This window comes from Pteronotus mesoamericanus, unplaced genomic scaffold (genome assembly GCF_021234165.1).
Source record: "Pteronotus mesoamericanus isolate MK-2021 breed Mesoamerican mustached bat unplaced genomic scaffold, CSHL_Meso_final scaffold_99, whole genome shotgun sequence".
In the NCBI taxonomy this organism is placed as follows: Eukaryota; Metazoa; Chordata; class Mammalia; order Chiroptera; family Mormoopidae; genus Pteronotus; species Pteronotus mesoamericanus.
This window is the reverse complement of record NW_026555330.1, coordinates 4,354,827-4,368,445: the sequence shown is the minus strand read 5'-3', so window position 1 is coordinate 4,368,445 and position 13,619 is coordinate 4,354,827. Positions and strand designations below refer to the sequence as shown.

General features: G+C 36.5%; 1 protein-coding gene across 1 annotated transcript in view; it reads left to right on the top strand.

Moving 5' to 3' along the window:
• The first annotated feature begins 505 nt into the window (after nt 1–505).
• Nucleotides 506–13,619, top strand: part of SYCP1 (synaptonemal complex protein 1) — an 80,521-nt gene continuing 67,407 nt past the window's right edge. Inside the window, exons 1-7 of the mRNA XM_054565076.1 lie at nt 506–613; nt 2,146–2,230; nt 2,411–2,454; nt 2,629–2,685; nt 3,780–3,944; nt 4,734–4,801; nt 10,101–10,174. Of these exons, the coding sequence (XP_054421051.1) occupies nt 506–613; nt 2,146–2,230; nt 2,411–2,454; nt 2,629–2,685; nt 3,780–3,944; nt 4,734–4,801; nt 10,101–10,174 (601 nt within the window). The remainder of the gene's footprint in view (nt 614–2,145; nt 2,231–2,410; nt 2,455–2,628; nt 2,686–3,779; nt 3,945–4,733; nt 4,802–10,100; nt 10,175–13,619) is intronic.

The following is a 13,619-nucleotide window of genomic DNA, read 5'->3' as shown; positions in this document are numbered from 1 at the left end:
AGGTGGCGGCTCTCGTGGACCTGAAAGGTATTATGGGGCAGGTGTACCGGGTGCCTTTCTGCAGACAGAACCCGAGCTGGGCCTGGTTTTGCCACCGTGCCTCCCTCCCGAAGCGGCTTTCTGGGTGTTCGGCCGAGCACCCTAGGCCGCTTCTCCCCGCGAGGCGATGCCACGTAACCGGGCTGGTGAGCGCGGGCTCGGGCCTTCTTTCTCGGCGGTCACAGCGCGCGGCGGTGTTCGAGCTCCTGGCTCCTCTCCGTCGCCTGTGTGGCCACTGGTGGGGGAGGGGCAGCGGGCGAAATAGGGGTCCTTCCCCTGGGACCGCCGCGGCGACAGGCGGCGCTGAAGACTTAACCCAGGAGCCTAGGTCCCGTCCGTTCCTGCAGATGGCCACTGAGCATACAAACATGACCACTTAGAATAAAGAAAAATGGGGTATTAATGAAACGACGTAAAATACCTCCCCGTCCCTTTGGGGCTCTAGGTCGCCCGACCGCACGGACACATGGAGAAGCAGAAGCCCTTCACCTTGTTTGTCCCGCCGAGACTCAGTAGCGGTCAGGTGTCTGCCGTGAAACCGCAGACCTTGGGCGGAGAGGCTAATTTCTTCAAGGTAAATTTGCATATGAATTTTGAATTTGACTGTAATTAACTTTAGGCAAAGGAGGCAGAATATACTTTTGTAGTGGTGATATTTTTACAAGTATTTCTTTTGAGTAAGGGCGGTGTGATTGACACAGGAATGTTGACTAGCATGGCTTCGCACCCATGGTGAACAGACCTCGTGTGCGTGGGCGTCGCTCGCGCCGCTAATTGCCGTGGCGCTAGGACGCGGCCGACAGGTGGAACCTGCGTGTTTTTAATTCTTCCTCCTTCCTTAAGTGAATAGGGGCAACCTATAGGACATATACCATGATATAATAACATGTAAATTAGGAGACTATTAGGATCAAGGAAGATTAAGAACACTGGAGCAAATACGTCGACGTACTAGTAGAATTTGGTGTGTGACTGAGCTTCAAATTTGCCTTTGAGCTTCCTGGTCGACAGGATAAAAAGGGAAGTTCATTTATATAGTAGAATTTCTCCGGTGAAACAGAGCTTTTTCTGCTAAATTATTTAAAAATTTCCTTAGGGTGAACTTTTTATTGGAGATGGAATGAAACAATGAATATTTTAATTTTTATATGCCATAGAAAAACTCATGTCTCTGCAGACAAGAATGTAACATTTAAAATGCTATATAGCAAAGATAATTCTCAATTACATCAAGGGAAAGACTATAACGAAATTGAGGACAACTAATATCCTGTGCTACTCATTAAAATTACTTATGGTATTCTTGAATACTTCAAGCATGTATTGCATAATTGATGGCTTCATCTTACAAGTGGAAATACCTAATTGCATTTTTTGCTTTGTTTGCATAGCAAAAGCATTTGATATTTTAAATATTATATATAATTATATATACCTTAAACAATTTACAACTATAGTCACTTCTTTAAGCAGATGTACGATTTTTTGCTGTGTACAATGCACACTATTTTGCCCAAATTCTTGAGGGAAAAATAAGGATGCGCATTATACATGGGTAGTGCTAATTTTGTATCTATATAAATGTTTCCAATTAAAAAAAATTATTTATTTATTTTTAGATAGAGAAGAAAGGAGGGAGAAAGAAGGAAACATTAATGTGTGGTTGCCTCTCTGGTGCCCCCTACTGGGGACTTGGCCTGCACCCCAGGCAGGTGCCCTAGACTGGGGGAGTCCAACCAGCAACCCTTTCCTCCGCAGGCTGGTGCTCAATCCACTGAGCCACAGCAGTCAGGGCAGGTGGTTTTAATTCTTTTACTTATGCTTATGCATTAAAAGTATAACTCTACAGAGCAGTAACGATATCCATATGCAAAATAACACCCTGGAATACAATAATTGGTTTTGTTTCTAAACACAAATAAATAAAAAATTGAATTAAAAAATTAAAATGAAAGATTTTTTTTTTCCTGAAAATTTGGGCCAAAAAACATGGGTGCACATTATACATAGTAAAATAGGGTGTATTACTTATGAAATTACATATTACACTGCTTGTTATCAGAGTGGTATGGGACACTGTATTTAAGAACTTCTTTGTGTTTCTAGAGCTTCAACAAAGATATTGAAGATGATACTGGTTTTCCGTTTACAATGACTAATCTCTCTAAAAAAGGGGAAAGCATCGATTCAGGTAGGAGACTGGAAAAGTAATATATCACCTTACAGTGAAGCATTTTTAAAATACACATTGCTAGATATTAAAAAATAACAAATATTATACTGGTAGCTTTGACATTAAAGCTAGATATAATATTTAATATAAAAAATAAGATGTTGGCGTATATAATACCAGTTGTCTTTTATCTTGCAGGTGCTACTTTACAAAAAGTAAACTTTTTGCCCATGCTTGAACAGGTCAGTTAAATATAGTGCCTATGGATATAATCTCTTTAGGTACTGAATTGCTTCCTTGAAAAAGGAAAGAAATTCTGTAGTCATTGAATTACTAGTCTTTAGTATTTAATTGTTACTGTCTAGAAAGTCTCATCAGAAATATTTTCTTACAGGAAACATTTATTCATTTTTTAGGTTGATAATTCTGACAGTTGTCACTACCAGGAAGGACTAAAAGACTCTGATTTTGAGGTCAGAAGATTTCTCTACCATATGAAATGTCCTGTAACTAGAGTATCATTTATTATAACTTGTATGTATTTTTCTTTTGAAGCTTCAGAAGAAATATTTGGTTAATGTTTTAAAGTATACCCTTTGTTTTTTTCTCTTTGTTTTTCTTTTAAAATTGCTGAAACACTAGGTTTCTGTATTTTCCTGGGTTATAATCGCATATGCTTTTTAGGGGCAATTTTATTTTAAATCGTAGAAAACAAGAATAGAAGAGAGGAGATGGTTACAAAATGTGAAAAGGCTGAGAATCAAGCCAGTATTTTATGATCTTTTTATTACTGGGTGTGATTGGCTGGTTTATTGTCTAAGAAATTTTAGAACATGCTATACTTTTGATTTTAGTTGTAAAAAATGTTCTTACAAATGGCACATAGATGTCTTTAAAATGAAGAGAAATTCCATGGCCTAAGAAAGTGCTATATGTTTGTTGCTCTGGTTATAATGTCACAATGTAAAAATATGGAACTTATATATTTTGATAACAACATCAGTGAGCAGAAATCAGTGTCATTTTTTGAAAAGTAAAACCTGGTATTAACCTAACAATGTGGAAATAAATAACCCAGGAAATCCAAATAAAATCTCAGGTTAAATGAAAGTTAGATGTCGTATTCACTATTATTTTTCTTGTCATTATGTTTTAAACTTCATGCCCTATAGTTAATCCTCAAACTGATTATATAACCAAAATGTTTCAAGACCGTTGTTAAGATTTTTAGATTTCTTGTAGAGACTTATTTTAGCTTTTAACTAGTCAGATTCTCTCATTGACTAAAATATTTCTAACTTCTGGCTTAGGTACATTTTGATGTTACTTGATTTTATTCACCAAGGTATAACTTAGTCAAATGATCAGTAACGTTAGTGAAGTAGCTAGGACTGCCTTAATAATTCAAAAAATTAATGTAGCTTTCTGTATGCCGTTAGGGCAAGCTGAGAGATTTGATCTCAACTATTAAGATACTATTAGTCATTGAGATTTTCAGTAGATAGAAGTAGTTTGGTTAAACTAAAATTTTGAACAATTGACAATCTTTGAAAACCTGTTTTAATAGAATTCAGAGCCAATGAGCAGACTGTATTCAAAATTGTATAAGGAGGCTGAAAAGATTAAGAAGTGGAAAGTGAATGTAGACTCTGAACTGAAGCAGAAAGAAAACAAGTTGCAAGAAAATAGAAAGATAATTGAAGCACAGAGGAAAGCCATTCAGGAGCTACAGGTATAAGGATATTTGGAATTGAAAATGTAATATAGTAAATCTCATCATAATACTATTTAAAATAGAGTATTATTTCAGGGTAAGTTGCATTTATCTTGTTTCTGTGATGCAGATTTTAAAGACAGTGCTTTTTTGAAGTTTCATTAATATCAGTTGCATTTCATCTTAAGAAGAGCACAGAGGACAAGTTGCACAAAATAATACCAACTACTGGGGAAATAATATATCACTTTAGATGAAGATTGATTTAATGGTTCTAATTTATTTTTATTTTTATTAATTCCTGTTACTAATGATGTTTTGTTTGATATAAATATCTTTTATTATATTAGAATATGACATTTATAGATAAAACTTTAAATGTGAAACTATTTAGTTTCATTTTTATAGCACAGTGATTGAAAAATATTGAGAAAACACAACAATGGCTTAGGACAAAGGTAAAACATCATTTCAAAATGTTTAGGGAGATAACATTGCACTAAAATATTGTTGGATTTTTTTTCTGGAGATAATTCAGCCAACTTGATTTTAAACTGATGAAAGTGAGATCCATTGTCATGTGGGAAATCCATAAGCTGTGATAAAAAAGTATTTTGTGGTGTTCAAGGAAAAAAATTCTTATAGACCATCAGCATGTTAGCAAAGAAGTTTTAAATACTACATATATGTTAAAGGGTATATAATTACAGTCTCTTTTTAAAGCAGATGTATATTATACTGCTTGTTATTATACATGTTTATTTTACTAAGCAAAATGTGATGACCTATTCTTGTTTTGTAAATTAGTTTGAAAATGAAAAAGTAAGTTTGAAATTAGAAGAAGGAATTCAAGAAAATAAAGATTTAATAAAAGAGTAAGTATTCAATGAATTTGTTCTTTCCAAATTGATTATTAAAATAATTTACAAATATTTATTGAACATTTCCTGTTACACGTACAAAATTCTACCTGGTTGCTCTGTAGAAATGAAGACATACTGTTTTTACATTCTTGCAGTTAGAAAACTGTGGTCACTGATTGCTAATAACATCTCCATTTGAAAAATGTCAGGCAGGAGAAACAGTTACATGGTTTCAAAAAATTACCTCATCATCCTGTGTCTACAACTGCCTATGTATATTGTCTACCTTCCTGTTTGACTACTTTTTTAGGTGCAGCACTGCAAAATAGGGCTTACAACTTAGTTCCAAGCTAATTCTCACTCTCAAATTCCTATTTTGCGCCTGGCCCAATGATTCTCCCATTTAGTTTGTCTTAAAACTTGAGTATCATCTTTGATTTTTTCCTTTCTTTTGTTCTAGGCAATAGCTAAGCCTTATTTTATACATTATCACCTCATTCAGATATCATGTAGAATTTAATAGAAAAATGTAATTGTTCAATTCATCTGTCATGTAAATATTGAAGAGTTAGAATGTATGAATCTACATAGAGTGCTGAATTTGTTTATTCCTCACTTGCTTTACGTTAAACATGCTAAACATGGTTTTAGAAGCCTGTCACCTGTCAGTGAAGTTGCTAAGTGAAAAATGCTATTACAGTGGATTGTTTTAGCCCAGTTGAAAGACAACATGTAACTTCCTAGATAAAATTTAAATGTTACATCTTAACTTTTTCCCTGCCTAAATGAAGTTTGGTTATAGGGGGAAGGGAGAGAGAAGAGGGAGTTTCTACCATTGTGTGTCTACTGTATGTGTGGTACATACTGGTCACTTTTATATGGATGTATGATTGAATTCCTATAGTATCTTATAGGATAGATCCTGACTCACATCTTCCAAAACCCTTGGAATTTCCTAAGTATTGAGAGTGATGAAGTGTCTCATTATGTCAGTGAAGTGACTTTTGGACCCTAATTAAGCATAGAGTTGGTTGCCAGCAGAATCACCCAGGGGATTAGAGGATTAGAACTTTGCCTTCTTATCCCCACTACCACCTCCAGAAAGGGAATAGGGTCTGGATGTTGAATCAGTCATCAATGACAATGATTTAATCAATCATGACAATGTAGTGAAGCCTCCAAAAAACCTAAAAAGATAATGTTCAGAGAGCTTCCGGGTTGGTGAACACCTCGAGATTTGCGGAGAAAGCATGGAAGCTCTACATCTCTTCCCCATACTTTGTCCTATGTATCTTTTCCATCTAGCTGTTCCCAAGTTATATACTTGTATGATAAACCAGTAATCTTGTAAGTAAATTGTTTCTCTGAGTTCTGAAAGTTGTTCTAGGAAATTAATCAAACCTAAGGAGGAGGTCTTGGGAACCTCTGACATATAGCCAGTGGGTCAGAAGTACAGGTAACAATTTTGGCTTGCCACTGGTCTCTGAAGTCTAAGGACTAGATCGTGTTTATTGAAGAGGCTGTCTTTTTCCCATTGTATATTCTTGACTCCTTTGTCATCAATGTATTGACCATATATGCTCGAGTTTATTACTGGGCTCTCTATGCTGTTCCATTGATCTATATGTCTGTTTTTATGCCAATTCCAAACTGTTCTTTAAAAATTGACTTTAGAGGAGAAAGAGGGGGGTGGGGAACCATTGATTTGTTGTTCCACTTACTTATGTGTTCACTGGTTGATTCTTTTATGTGCCCTGACTGAGAATTGAAACCACAATCTTGGTGTATTGGGATGATTCTTGAACCAACTGAGCTACCCAGCCAGGGTACCATACTGTTTTGATTATTATAGATTTGTAATATAGTTAGAAACCAGGAGGTGTGATGGATCCAGCTTTGTTCTTTCTCAAGATTGTTATGGCTATTCAGGGTCTTTTGTGGTTCCATACTAATTTTATGATTGATTGTTTCATTTCTGTGAAAAATGCTGTTGGAATTTTCATAGGGATTGCACTGAATCTCTAGATTGCTTTGGCTAATATAAACATTTTAACATATTAATTCTCCTAACCCATGAGCACAGAATATTTTTCCATTTATTTGTGTCTTCTTCAGTTTCTTTAATCGATGTCTTGCAGTTTTCAATGTATAGGTCTTTTCACCTCCTTGGTTAAATTTATTCCTAGATATCTTATTCCTTTTGATGCATTTGTAAATGGGATTGTTTTCTTAGTGTATAGAAATGCAACTGATTTTTGTATATTGACTTTGTATCTTGCAACTTTACTGAATTTATTTACTCTAATGGTTTTTTGGTAGAATCTTTAGGGTTTTCTAAGATAACATGCCATCTGCAAATTGTGACAGTTTTACCTCTTTCTTTCTTATTTGGATTCCTTTTATTTCTTTTTCTTGCCTAATTGCTCTGACTAGGACTTCTAATACTACATTGAATTAAAGTGGCAAGATTAGGCATCCTTGTTTCATTTCTGATCATAAAGGAAAAGCTTTTTATTTTGAGTATGTAGGTTTATTAAAAATGACCTTTATTATGTTGAAGTACCATTCCCTTTATACTCACTTTATTGAGAGTTAAAAAAAATTTTTTTTTATTCTATTACAGTTGTTTCCATTTCCCCCACCCCATTGCTCTCCCCTGCCCTGCTGATCCCCCTCCCTTCCCCACATTCAATCCTCGGCCGCACCCCCCGACCCTGCTGTCCTTGTCCATGGGTCTTCTATACTTGTTCCTTGACTTGACCCTTCCTCTTCTTTCCCCAATTATCTCCCTTCTCCCTCCCCTCTGGTTACTGTCAGTTTGTTCTTTATTTCCATGTCTCTGGTTCTGTTGTGTTTGCTTGTTTATTTTGTTGATTAAGTTCCACTTAGGTGAGATCCTTCAGTATTTGTCTTCCACCACCTGGCTTATTTCACTTAGCATAATACTCTTCAGTTCCATCCATTCTGTCATGAAGGGTAGGGAGTTCCTTTTTTCTTTCTGCTGCATAGTATTCCATTGGGTAAATGTACCACAGTTTTTTGATCCACTCATTTACTGTTGGGCACTTAGGCTGTTTCCAGCACTTGGCTATTGTAAATAATGCTGCTATGAACATTGGGGTGCATAGGTTCTTTTGAACTGGTATTTCAGGATTCTTAGGGTATAATCCCAGCAGTGGAATTGCTGGGTCAAAAGGCAGTTCCATTTTTAGTTTTCTGAGGAAATTCCAAACTGTTTTCCACAGTGGTTGTACCAGTCTGCATTCCCACCAACAGTGCTCTAGGGTTCCCTTTTCTCCACAACCTCGCCAGGACTTCTTGCTTATTGATTTGTTTATGATGGCCATTCTGACTGGTGTGAAGTGGTACCTCATTGTGGTTTTAGTTTGCATCTCTCTGATGGCTAGTAATGTTGCGCATCCTTTCATATGTCTCTGGGCCCTGTGTTTGTCCTCCTTGGAGAAGTGTCTGTTCAGGTCCTTTGCCCATTTTTTTATTGGATTGTTGTCTTTCTGGTGTGGAGTTGTATGAGTTCTTTACATATTTCGCAGATCAAACCCTTGTCCAAGGTATCATTGGGAAGTATATTTTCTCTTACAGTTGGTTCCCTTTTCATGTTGTTAATGTTTTCTTTAGCTGCACAGATACTTTTTAATTTGATGTAGTCCCTTTTGTTTATTCTTTCCTTTAAGTCCCTTGCTCTAGGGGACATATTGGTGAAAATATTGCTGCATGGAATATCTGAGAGTTTCCTGCCTATGTTCTCCCCTAGGACTTTTATGGTGTCACAACTTTAATATTTAAGTCTTTTATCCATCTTGAGTTTATTTTTGTGTATGGTGTAAGTTGGTGGTCGAGTTTCTTTTTCTTTTCCATGTAGCTGTCCAGACCTCCCAATACCATTTCTTGAAGAGGCTATTTTTACTCCAGTTTATGCTGTTGACCCATTTGTTGACTACTGATTGACCGTAGAGATGTCGGTTTATTTCTGGGCTCTGTATTCTGTTCCATTGATCTATGCATCTGTTCTTATGCCAGTACCAGACTAATTACAATGGTCTTGTAGTATAGCATGATATCAGGTATTGTGATCCTTCGTACTTTGTTCTTCTTTCTCAAAACTGCTGAGGCTATTTAGGGTCATTTATGGTTCCATATGAATTTTTGAAATATTTGTTCTATATCAGTGAAATACATTACTGGTATTTTAATACGGCTTGCATTGAATTTATAAATTGCTTTGGGTAGTAGGGACATTTTAATGATTTGATTCTTCTATTCCATGAACGCAGTCTATGCTTCCATTTCTTTGTGTCTCCCTTAATTTCTTTCTTCATTGTTGTGTAGTTTTCTGAGTACAGGCCTTTTACCTTCTTGTTTAGGTTTATTCCTACGTACTTTATATTTCTTGTTGCTATAGCAAATGGGATTTTTTCCTTAATTTCTGTTTTTGATATTTCATTGATGCTGTACAAAAATGCTTTCAACTTCTGAATATTGACTTTGTATCTCATTGTTTTGCCAAATTTACTTATTAGGTCGAGTTGTTTTTTTGTGGAGCCTATAAGGTTTCCTATGTACATTATCGTGTCATCTACAAACAATGACAGTTTTACTTCCTCCTTTCCAATTTGGATGCCTTTTATTTCTTTTTCTTTTCTGATCTCTGTGGCTAGAACTTTCAATACTATGTTGAATAGAAGTGGTGAAAGCGGATACCCCTTGTCTTATTCCTTATCTCAGTGGGAAAGCTTTTAGTTTTTGCCCATTCAGTGTAATGTTGGCTGTAGGTTTCTCATGTATGGCCTTTACTATGTTGATGGAGAGTTTTTTTTTAAACAATAAATGAATATTGAATCTTGTCAGATGCTTTCTTGACATCTATTAAGGTGATCAGAGGTAGTTTTATTCACATAATGAATAGCTAGTCAGAAAATTACCTATTTTATGTTTTGAAGGTAAGAGATCTAGTATATTTATGGGGTAATTAGTAAATGAAAACCCCAACCTTCTTTTCTTCTCCTTTTTTCTTTTTTTTAGGCATATCTGGAAATGTTTATTGAAGTTATTGACAGTTCTTTGGGTAGACTCTTGTTAGAGTTATTCCTTTTACTTTTAAAGGGAGGCAGCTTTGCTAATAGTACAGTCAACTGATTTTTTTTCTATATATTGTCATTTATGAACAATATATAATATATACAAAATATAATGTTTAAGAATTCTGTTAAAGATTTTAACAGTATGTTTCATAACTTTTGTGTATGATTTTGCTTGCAATCAGATTAAACCTAGGTTCTTTCCTTTGTTCCAGGAATAATGCTACAAGGCATTTATGCAATTTACTGAAAGAAACCTGTACCAGATCCGCAGAAAAGACAAAGAAATGTAAGTTTTTCTTGTTCTATGTGATTTTATCAATTTGTAATTTATTATTTTATTTGTGGGTGTTGAGAGTAGAAGAAATTGTCTTCACTGTTTATTTTTATGTTCTCTAAGTTAGAGTTCAGATAGTGGTTTGAAGAATCTTTTGAACATTTTTTAGATGATCTTTTAAATGAACAAAGGATTATAACTTTAAAAAATTTAATTTATATTTTATTGTTTATGCTATTACAGTTGGCCCAGTTATTCCCCTCCTTCCCCACCTCCACCCAGATCACTCCAATCCTTCAGGCCATCCTACACTATTGCCCATGTTCCTGGGTCACGCGTATGTATTCCTTGGTTGCTATAGTCCCTCTGCTGTTCTTTACATCCCCATGACAATTTTGTAACAACCAATTTATACTTTTTAAACCTTTCACCTTTTACATACATCACCTGATGCCCCTCCCACCTGGCAACCATCAAAACGTTCTCTGTTTCTATGATTCTGTTTCTATTCTGCTTGTTTATTTCTTAAGATTCAATTATTGATATATATCTATTTATTACCATTTTATTGTTCACAGTTTTGGTCTTCTTAAAGAATACTCTTTATCATTTCATATAATACCGGTTTGGTGGTGATGAACTCCTTTAGCTTTTTCTTGAGTGGGGAGCTCTTTATCTCTCCTTCAGTTCTAAATGATAGTTTTCCTGGGTAGAGTAATCTTGGTTGTAGGTTCTTGCTTTTCATCACTTTGAAATTTCTTGCCAGTCCCTTCTAGCCTTTTGAGAAATCAGTTGACAGTTTTATGGGATCCTCCTTGTATGTAGCTAACTGCTTTTCTGTTGCTGCTTTTAAGATTCTCTCTGTCTTTAATTTTTGGCATTTTAATTATGATGTGTCTTGGTGTGAGCCTCTTTGGTTCCATCTTGTTTGGGACTTTCTATGCTTCTTGGATTTATATGTCTATTTCCTTCAAGTGAGGGAAGTTTTCTGTCATATTTTGAAGTAGGTTTTCAATTTCTTGCTCTTTCTCTTCTCCTTCTGGCACCCCTATGATGTGAATGTTTGTACACTTGAAGTTGTCCCAGAGGCTCCTTACACTATCCTCATTTTTTTATTCTTTTTTCTTCTTATTCTGATTGAGTATTTTTTGCTTTTTTATATTCCAAAGCACTGCTTTGGTTTCCACCTTTGTCCACTCTACTGTTGATTCCCTATATATTGTTCTTCATTTCAGTTAGTGGATTCTTAATTTATAACTTTTTTTAAGGTTTCCATGTCCTTTTTTTTAACGCTGTTGAGTTCTCTCTGAGTGCATCTACTCTTCCCCTAAGTTCATTGAGCATCCGTATAACCAGTGTTTTGAACTCTGCCTATAATAGATAGCTTGTCTCCATTTTGTTTGTTTTTTCTTTTCCTGGAGTTTTGTTCTGTTCTTTCATTTGGGCCATGTTTCTCTGTCTCTTCATTTGGGTGTTCTGCCTGGGTTTGTTTCTATGTATTAGGTAGAGCTGCTACAGCTTCCTTGGCTTGGTAGAGTGGCCTGTTGTATGTAGTAGGTGTCCTGTAGGGTCTAGTGGCACTGCTTCCCCTATTACCCAAGCTGGGTACTCAAGGTGCATCCACCTTGTGGACTGTGTACACCCGCTTCTTGTAGTTGAATCGTGATTGCTATTGGCAGGTCAATGGAAGGGATTTATCCAGACAAGTCACCTGCAAGGACTGGCTGTGGCCATTGACCACCAACCTCCAAACACATTGGAGGATCAGCTGTGCAGGGGCCCACTCTACAGAGTAGGATTTACTTCAGCAGGCCTCTGATGCATGCTGAGTCACCCCTTGAATGTGTTGCTTGTGGAGGTGGTTTTGTGGTGGTGCTCCAGTGTGGTCTATAGCTGTACATTGGGTGTGTAGGCTCTGGGGTCTCCCAGGATATGTAGGCCAAGGTTAGCCACCATCTGTGTTCTGTCCAGGGTCACCCAGAATAAGCTACAAAGTTCAGATTTAGGAAAATCTGAAGCATGAGCCAAGAAAGGCCATTCATATGGAAAAGCCACTGGAGACAGCTTGGGTAAACCCAAAAGTTGGGTGGGGGTCGAGTCTCAGGGAAACTGCGAGCCAGGTTGATGGAGTCTCAGATATGGCACTTGCCTTCTGGCTCTGTGGGGAGAAGGCTCAGAAAAGGAACAATGATCTCTGCTAGCACTTCTGTCTGGGAGAAGACATCCCCCTAGCTCTTGCCCTAATGCCAGACACTTTAGTTCCTCTGTATATGCCTCTGATGCCTTTTAAGCTGCTGTCTGGGATTGGAACTCAGAGGGAGAGTCCAAGTAAGTACGTGTGTGGGCCCTTTAGGAGGAACTACCTGGGACTCCAGAAGTTTCTGTCTTCCACAGCCTCAATCCTCACTGGTTTTTACAACCAGAAGTTATACAGACTTATCTTCCTGGCATTGGAAGCCTAGGCTAGGGGGCCTGTTGTGGAGCTGGGAACCCTTGCTCCCAAGATATTCCTCTTGATTTTTATCCAGCACACATGGGTGTGGGACCAGCATGTTCTACGTCTCTGCCCCTCATACCAGTTCTGTAGTTGTAGGACTTCCATTTGGCTCGATTTCTGGTGGTTCCTGAATAATGGTGGTTGTGTAGTTTAGTTGTGATTTTGATGTGCTTGTATGAGGAGGCGAGCTGTGTTTACCTACGAGCCATCTTGACCACAAGAAATAATGATTGTATCTTGGTGTGATACATAGATGGTATTTCTTTCCTTAAAAAATTCTTAATATTTGCCCTATTATACTTGTGGCCTGTTCTTTCTTTATGACTCTATCTTTCTCACTGAGGCCATGTTTTCTTGCTTCCATTGAGAATATCAAGTAGTTTTCTGAAATTTTCATCTGGATCCTAAAGCATTTTCAGAGCTAGGCTGTTTATTTTAATGTCTTACATGTTGTTTTCTTTCACTTGCCAGTATCTTTTCATAGGCACCATAGATTTTTCTCCCCGTATACATCATTAAAGGAGGCAGAAACTATTCAGAATAAATAAACCAGGTGTTAAACTCACTTAAGGTCCTAATTTACCTTCCTGCTTTAGCGGTTGAATCCACTTTCTAGATTTATAATTGTATGGCAGGTCACTGAGCAGTTTCTAAATTTTGCACTTTTTATAGTTGTATCTTCTTTCTGCCTCTTCTGTTTGGTTTTCTGGTACTTTTATGTATTTTGTAGAATATATGTTTTTGAGTAATTTTAGTCAACAAACTCAAGCATGCACAAAATTTTTATATCTTCAAATGTTAAAAAAATCATCATTTAAAAAAATCATAATGCCTTGATTCTACAGGCATAGAAAAACTTAATTGTAAAAAAATTAAAGAACTTAATAAAATTTGGAAAATTTCCCCTTTTACCTGGGGTTATATCTAAATTATGGGGTTCATATATAGTACCGTGTGGTA